Raw genomic sequence first — 7,763 nt, forward strand, 5'->3', positions numbered from 1 at the left:
ACCTTGTATGATCATCTTACTACATTATCATCATATTATACCTGATATCTGCTCTAGCAATCTCTTAATATACTTTTATATTTAAAGAGCAATCTAGTCTGATTCTCACGCCGGAGGGTGGTCACAAGGAGGAACCCCCCCCTTCTCAGTGACGAGCTCACGGTGTCTGTTTTGCAGGTTATCAGAAGAACCATCTTCCAAGGGTCTAACCCCTCGTGGGAAACAGCTATCCAACCCCCAGGTTACCAGTAATCTGTCCGGGGTCCGGTTAGTGTTTCTTCAAAGTCTTTCACGGACATAACATTCTCATAATCATATCTAGTCTGTTTACACTTAACCTGGACCATTTTGTGAGTTTAAAGCTAATTCTAGAATAGCAAAGTTAAGTGAAATATGATAATACACATTTTTTTTTGTATATGGTTTCATTTATAGGCCATCATACTTGGTTTATGCCTTAAATATCAGTTTTTTTTATCAGAGTGAGTTATTTTTAAACAAGTCTATATTGTATAATAATATACATAAGGAGGACAAAAATATAATTTACATAGTTTTATAAATCTAAGTAAGACTATGGTACAATTATTTAAACACCACGTTAAGTCAATTTTCCTTAACGATTCTTAAATTTTTATAACTTTTTTATATATTAATATTGAAAAAAAAACAATACAACATAAAAACGAATATTCCATTCATTTTAACTTCAGTATAATATCATAGTTTTTTTTTAAAATTAAAATAAGTGATTAGTAGGGTCTATATTCTCCATATTGCAAGCTAGCACATCTCTAGTTTAGCATTAAACATATGTCCTAGTGAGATATTTAAGCATCTAATCAAAGAGGATATCCAACATTAAAAATAAGATTTTTTTCCTAGAAATTAAAATGGGGTATAATCCTCTTCTTAATCAATAAAAATAAAACTACACTATATTTACAATGTCCTCAATATTAATCTCACTACTCAAAAGAAGTCAAACGCCGCCGCCGTCGCCGTCGTCATTTGCTGTGGTATCACCGGCGGCGTCACCGACCGGATAAGCGCAAAGTTCAACCCATTAAAAAACGGGTGGGTCTTAATATCTGCGGCCCCACGTTTTGACCCGAACCGGCTTTCAGGGTCCTTATCAAGCAATTTCGATATCAAGTCACGCGCTTGCGTTTCCCGCGACGAGTTAGGTGAAACGGTTGGGAACCTTAGCGGCTTTTTCACAATGTTACGCAACGTAGCCTCATTCGAAACACCCGCAAACGGTGTACACCCATACACCATTTCGTAAATAAATATCCCAAGCGCCCACCAGTCAACGGCATTGCCGTGTGACCGTCCGGAAGCGACTTCTGGGGCGACGTACTCGTGGGTACCGACAAACGAGCACGACCTCGCGGTCACGGGCTCCGCCACGAACAACCGTTTCGCGGCGGAGAACGATTGGATTTTTTTAGATCTAAAAAGTTGACTCGGGAGACACGAAAAGTGACCAGAGGGCTGACGTGGCACTGTTACAGCCGATGAGGTGGAAGTTAAATCCGGTGATGGAGAAAATGAACTAGATTGTGATTGGACGGCTGCAATGGCGTCAGAGCATAATGATAGGTCAAAATCAGTGAGCATGATATGACCGTCCGATCTGACCAACACGTTTTCAGGCTTTAAATCTCGGTAGATGATACCAAGCATGTGTAGATACTCTAATGCTACCAATACCTCAGCAGCATAAAACCTGAATACATCACCATACATCAAAATAATATTAATATCAACAACTAAATGTACATGAAAATGAACTCTCAAATCAGTTAGCTAAAATATCAGTATATTCGATTTGAAAGATAAAAAATAAGGCTCTATTAATGGCAAATTTGCAGGTACAAAAGTCAAAAAGCCTGATAATTAGTAAATTAATAAATTCAGTAGCTTCCAAAAGTTGTTTTCAAAATTGATCACTACAAATCAAGAAATTGCGTGTAAAAACCACGCAAATACAACATAACATAATCAATTTAATGTAAATTAATTAAAGGAGAGTTCTAAAACTTGCTTAAAAAAACAAAAACTTTTCGGTAAAGTTCCATTTTAAAGCTTAAAAAAACTTCAATTTGAGTTTTTGTAATTTGTCTTTTAAAAAGACAAATTGTTTTTAAAAAAACAAAAAATGTTCGGTAAAGTTTTATTTTAAAGCTTAAGAAAACTTCGAATTCGAGTTTTCGTAAATTGTCTTTTAAAATGCAAATAAGCAACTTTTTCGGTGAGTGGTGTTTCTATAATATAAAGATTAGTTTAGAGAAATGTATTTTTTTTTTGTAAATATGAAAAATTATGTTCACCAGATATAATTTTTTAATATTTGTTGAAAATTGTTTTAAATAAAAAAGAGAAAAAATGTAATAATAATAAAAATATAAAAAAATTATTATTTAATCAAAAATAATAAAAAAAAATGTAATATTTTTTTAGTGTAATTTTTACCCGGCCGCGGGAAGAGAAAAGCGTTTACGCGGCTGTAAATGCCGCAAAGAATGCAAATCTCCACCCGAACAATACTCCATAACAACACACGAGAAATGCGAAGCTTCAAACTGCGCATACAACGAAGGCAAAAACGGGTGATCAAGCATATTCAAAATCTTCTTCTCGGTAGCAGCTCTCTGGATCTTTTTCTTTAGCGCCAAGACTTCCTTGTTTACTACTTTCATAGCATAATAACACCCTTTTTTGTCACCATCTTCATTATCATTATCATTATCATTTCGTAGCTTGCATAGGTAAACTTTACCTATGTCACCGCTACCGATCTGGCGGACTAGAGTGAAGTCCCTAAAGCTTAAACCGTTTCTGCTGTCGAAGCAATGTCCTTCACTACCGTTGCGTTTGATCACCATTGATCTTATCGCCTGCCACGACGACTCTGAAGAGCGGTGTGGCTTCACCGCCATACTCTCCGGCGAGTACATCGGTCGAGTCGATGAGTCCAATGCGTCGAATGATAACCGGCTGAAGCTAGTGCAGCTGTCGCTGCTCATTGAACTCTGACTATAGCCTTCTGGTTGGTCCTTTGGAAGCTCTAATAACATTATTTAATAATAATAATAATAACGATGTTAAACGATTACAATATATATAGAGATGAGGTAAAATGAATGAGGGAAGAAGAAGGTTGTTGGGTGTAATTAAGACGATGTCGTACGGAGAGTGGAGAATGAGATTATTTACTTTGAAGGTGTGAGAGGTATGTAGGAGTCGCACGTGCTGAAGGTGGGATTAGTGACGCAGGAGGAGGCTTCGTGGCACGTGAGAGAGACTGTGAGCATGAGAAGATTGTTGCTTCTGTTTCATTCTCTCTAGTAGTCTATTGGGGCTACTATGCTAAGCTAATGGTATCAGAAATTGTATCAGAATTTTTCAGGATAATATATGTTTCCCATAAGCTTTTAATTTTAATTTTAAAATAATCTTACTTTTTTTATTTATTTAGTAGATATCATTTACTAAACCTTGGAGGTGTTTATGGTGTCTTCAGGTTCAGGGTTCGGTTTAGTCGGGTTGTTTGCTTGTTTAACAGCTAGTGACGAAGACTAGGTTAAGTAATAGAGGTGATTGAAGCCACTAAGAAGTGACCGAGCTAAATACCTATAATTGTTTTTGAAAACAATCGTGAAAATTAACCTTACGAAATGTAAAAAAAGGCGTGACTGGAGACACCCCTGCCTCGTCATAAGTTGTGCCTCTGTTGGCGGCTCCTTGGGTTGGAGAATCACATGGCTTGAAATTTCATGTTGACCGATTGTGATGTGTGAGGTTGGGTTTCAGCTTTATCATTCCTTTCGGCCGCTAACTCTTGGGATTTCTAACATTATTGTAGATAAATAAATAAATGCTTATTTGGAACTCGGGTAGGTCATATTCCTCTGCTAGAGATCCGAGGACGCTTATATCATTTATTTTATTACACTGTATAACGTGGTTGTTATATCTGATAAGAAAAGTATACTATCAAAATTCAAAAACATATTATGTACATGTTGCTTTCGTCATGGGACACAAATAAACATTGATTAGATGTTTAAGTTTAATGGTTTAGATTTACATATGAAGCAAAGTACAACATCTATATCACAAATCACAAATCACAAATCACAAATGTAAGATTACAAATAATTCATATGTGATTGAAAGATACATATGAAATAATATACCTCGACCTAACCCGAGTAAGACGTGCCTCTGTAAACCTAAACCTTCATGTATTAGCCCTTTGGGGATTTGGGTAATTCAGCGTACACGCATAATAGTCTGAATCAAGATGTCTATAACTAGGAATATCGAATCTAGCATCTTAATGAAGTTACATTTTACATTCTTGAACATGTGAAGCTTAAATCATGTGCAAACTTTAACTGGAGTAATGTAGAAATAACTTTTACAATCCTTAGATGGTGTAAGCAATTGACTTTTACATTACTGTTTCGTGTGAAAAAGAGGATAACATTCTAATAGTTGATGACTAGAATAATCATTTATACACACATGCATATAAAGGTAAACCTAACAATGTGCCTAACTATGGCACATGAATATCAAATGCACTATTTTAAATTCACACTTTTATAAAGAAGGAGCAAACTTGGTACACAAGTCTCCAACATGTGTAGGGTTCGAAGCATATCAGGCCGGCTTAGGCCTGATGTACGCATTATTACCCTACATTTACGTAACATAACATAATTTTATAGAAAAGATTTGTCTATTTTAACCGATTGCCTTAAATTTTTTGTGGTGTAATACGTACCTAATATGTATGTTAAGCACTTCCAAGTCAGAATTTGAAATTTACCTTTTATTTCTTGAAAATAAGTGATAAAGATTTAAATTGATATATTATCTATGATTTATCTTTCTAATTTTTATAGCACGGTTGTTAGTTGTTATATCTCATAAAGAATGTGTTCGCTCAAAAACATTTTGCATACACATTGCTTTCATATCATTCGATTTTGTTACTGAAGCTTTGGCCAATGGGCAAAATAAAACACGAATTAAAGTTTATACTATAAATTTACAAATGAAGCAATGCATAACACATAGATAGGAAACTTTAAAATAAAATTGATTCATTGATTCAAATGTACTCGTTGTCCTTAGAAACATGCAGTATTAAATATCAATCTAACTTTAGAATGACATGACATAACTTGGTGATTAGTCAGAAAGCATAGACAACATTATCACATAACATAAACATGGTATGTGTATTACACTTTTCATTAACAACTTGTATTGTTATATAGAGTTTCATGTATTTGTTATTCTTTTAATCATATCTTGTTTCCATACATTTCAATTAACATCAACCAAATTATATCATATTATCATTTTATATGTAAGGTAGTTTGGATAACTAGAGGTGTGTTCATGCCTCTTTGAAAGTTTGTGGTAAATTCATATGCAGGCATAGGAGTCTAGATCAAGATCCGTCTATAAGCCTATAACAAGTCAAGTCGAAGCCAACGTTTAAGTGAAGTTATTTATTTCATCTAAAAAGGGAGATCTCAGCTTATGTGGTAACTTTAACCAATATAGTTATATTTTTCGTTATACAGGTGATCTTATAAAAAGCTATGTATATAAAAAGCTAAACATTCCAACAGTCAATGAGTAATAAAATGAACTACATTAAACTCACACTTCACATGTAACCTCAAATAACTTCTACACACATTGACATAAGTTTCAATATAAGATTTATCTATGCTTAAAAACTCTACAAAAATGTATCAACTGAAGTTTCGGTGGTGTCATAACTACGAAAAAACACCTTACTCGCTTTCAAGTCGGAGTACGTTTGAATATTTTTTTTATTAGTATAAAAAGGAATGAAAATTTTTAATTTGATTGGTAAGAAGATTGTAATTATTTGATTAATAGTAGTTAGTATTTTACGAAATTAAAACAACCCATAAATTATAAATGTTACTTTTGGCAATGGACCAGACATGAATGACATGTCAACAATATTGAAGCAATAATAGTGATATAGTTTGGAATTTTTAAAGGGGCCACCACACTTTTTAATTGGCATTGGGTCCCATTACAATTATTAAGAGACAACTTTTTTGAAAATAACAATCCAGTTTGGCCCATGTTTCCAATACTCAAGTGTTTTATTAGACTGAGGGGTGTGGGGGCTTCATAGGGGGTGCTAGAGCCTCTCCGTTCGCACCCCAGGCGCTAGTACCACACCACCAGGGGCGCTAGAGGGAGGCTAGAGGAAGGCGTGAGCAGGGTAGCGGGAGAAGAGAGAGAGGAGGGCACAAATAAATGCCTCGTTTTTAGAAAAAGAGCCGTTGGCTCATTATTAAATAAAAAAAATATTTTCTATATAATTATACTCTATATATATACCTATACAAATAAACAATCAAAACACACAACAATTATACACCTTTCCTCCTAAAATTCTCTCAAAATTAACAAAAAAAAAATGTCGTGATTCTCGTCTGATTCCGATTCCTCCGAAGAGGATGATTTTCTTCTTCAAGTAGGGGGAGTTTTGACCGCAACCGTGGTGGATCTTTTGCAAATTCAAGCCCAGCAACCTCGAGTCCCGAGAGTTAGAGCACCACCTCGTGATCGTGATCGATCGGGTGCTAACGATACTTTGATTAGGCATTATTTTAGCCCTCAACCGGTATACGAGGAGTCGGATTTTCAAACTCGTTTCCGAATTAGCAGACAATTGTTCATGCGTATAGCAAGTGATTTAGAGGCACGATATCCCTTTTTCAACAAGGGAGGATGCTAGGGGTCTCCTCGGTTTTACCTCTTTTCAAAAATGTACGGCTGCTATCCGTCAATTAGCGTACGGCATTTCGTCGGACGCTTTGGATGAGTATTTACAGATGTCGAAAAGGGTTGCACGTGAATCCTTTCATTTTTTCTGCCAAGGTAAAAAACATTAATTTTAGTTTTTATTAAATATTTATTACATTTTTGAATACATATTATATGTTTATAGATTATTTTAATGCCTATAACTATAGATATATATATACTTATATCGTATTTATATACGTAGGAGTCATATCGATTTACTCTCAGAGATATCTGCGTAAACCTAAAATGTATGATATCCAACGCATATATGAGGTGCACGCAGAAAAACATGGTTTTCCTGGGATGCTAGGTAGCCTCGATTGTACGCATGTTGGATGGGCTATGTGTCCAACGGCCTGGCGAGGTCAGTTCCACCGTGGTGATCATGAAGGGCCGACCATTATACTTGAGGCGGCGGTGTCACAGGATCTTTGGTTTTGGCATGCTTTTTTTTGGTGTTGCTGGGTCAAATAACGACCTTAATGTTATCGATCAGTCACATTTGATCAACGACCTTATCGACGGGGTTGAACCACCTCAAGCTTTTGTTGCAAATGGAGAACTCTTCAAGTACGGGTACTATCTGGTCGATGGTATTTACAACGAATGGGCTTTGTTAGTGAAAGCTTTCACAGATCCAATCGCCGATAAACGGAAGTATTTTACGAAGAAGCAAGAGTCTGCTAGAAAAGATATTGAAAGAGCTTTTGGAGTTCTGAAAAAACAATATCATGTGCTGGCGAACCCGATACGTTATTGGATTCGGGAGAGGATAATGGACGTCGTCTACACGTGTCTGATCCTACACAACATGACGTTAGAAGACGAGGGCAAAGCTATCTGCTAAAACTACCAAGGTGACATTCCGCCACAACCGTCCA

At 35.7% G+C, this 7,763-nt stretch overlaps 1 protein-coding gene across 1 annotated transcript; it reads right to left on the reverse strand.

Annotated features, from left to right (window-relative positions):
* Nucleotides 1–782: 782 nt before the first annotated feature.
* Nucleotides 783–3,232, reverse strand: LOC143609016 (protein kinase PINOID-like). The gene is made up of 2 exons (XM_077083890.1): nucleotides 2,479–3,232; nucleotides 783–1,732 (listed from the first exon to the last, which is right to left on the reverse strand). The coding sequence occupies exons 1-2, from the start codon at nucleotides 3,081–3,083 to the stop codon at nucleotides 973–975; spliced, it is 1,365 nt and encodes a 454-aa protein (XP_076940005.1). The 5' UTR covers nucleotides 3,084–3,232; the 3' UTR covers nucleotides 783–972.
* Between the last annotated feature and the right edge of the window lie 4,531 nt (nucleotides 3,233–7,763).

The sequence above is a fragment of the Bidens hawaiensis genome, unplaced genomic scaffold (assembly GCF_021521415.1).
Source record: "Bidens hawaiensis isolate Kalapana, Puna unplaced genomic scaffold, B.hawaiensis_p1.1 tig00419466_1, whole genome shotgun sequence".
Lineage (NCBI taxonomy): Eukaryota > Viridiplantae > Streptophyta > Magnoliopsida > Asterales > Asteraceae > Bidens > Bidens hawaiensis.

Excerpts from the sequence above, each read along its gene's own strand:
- LOC143609016 (XM_077083890.1), bottom strand. The coding sequence starts at position 3,083 with ATGTTATTAGAGCTTCCAAAGGACCAACCAGAAGGCTATAGTCAGAGT. Across the intron at positions 1,733-2,478 it reads TTTTCTCTTCCCGCGGCCGG|GTTTTATGCTGCTGAGGTAT; the intron begins GTAAAAATTACA and ends TGATGTATTCAG.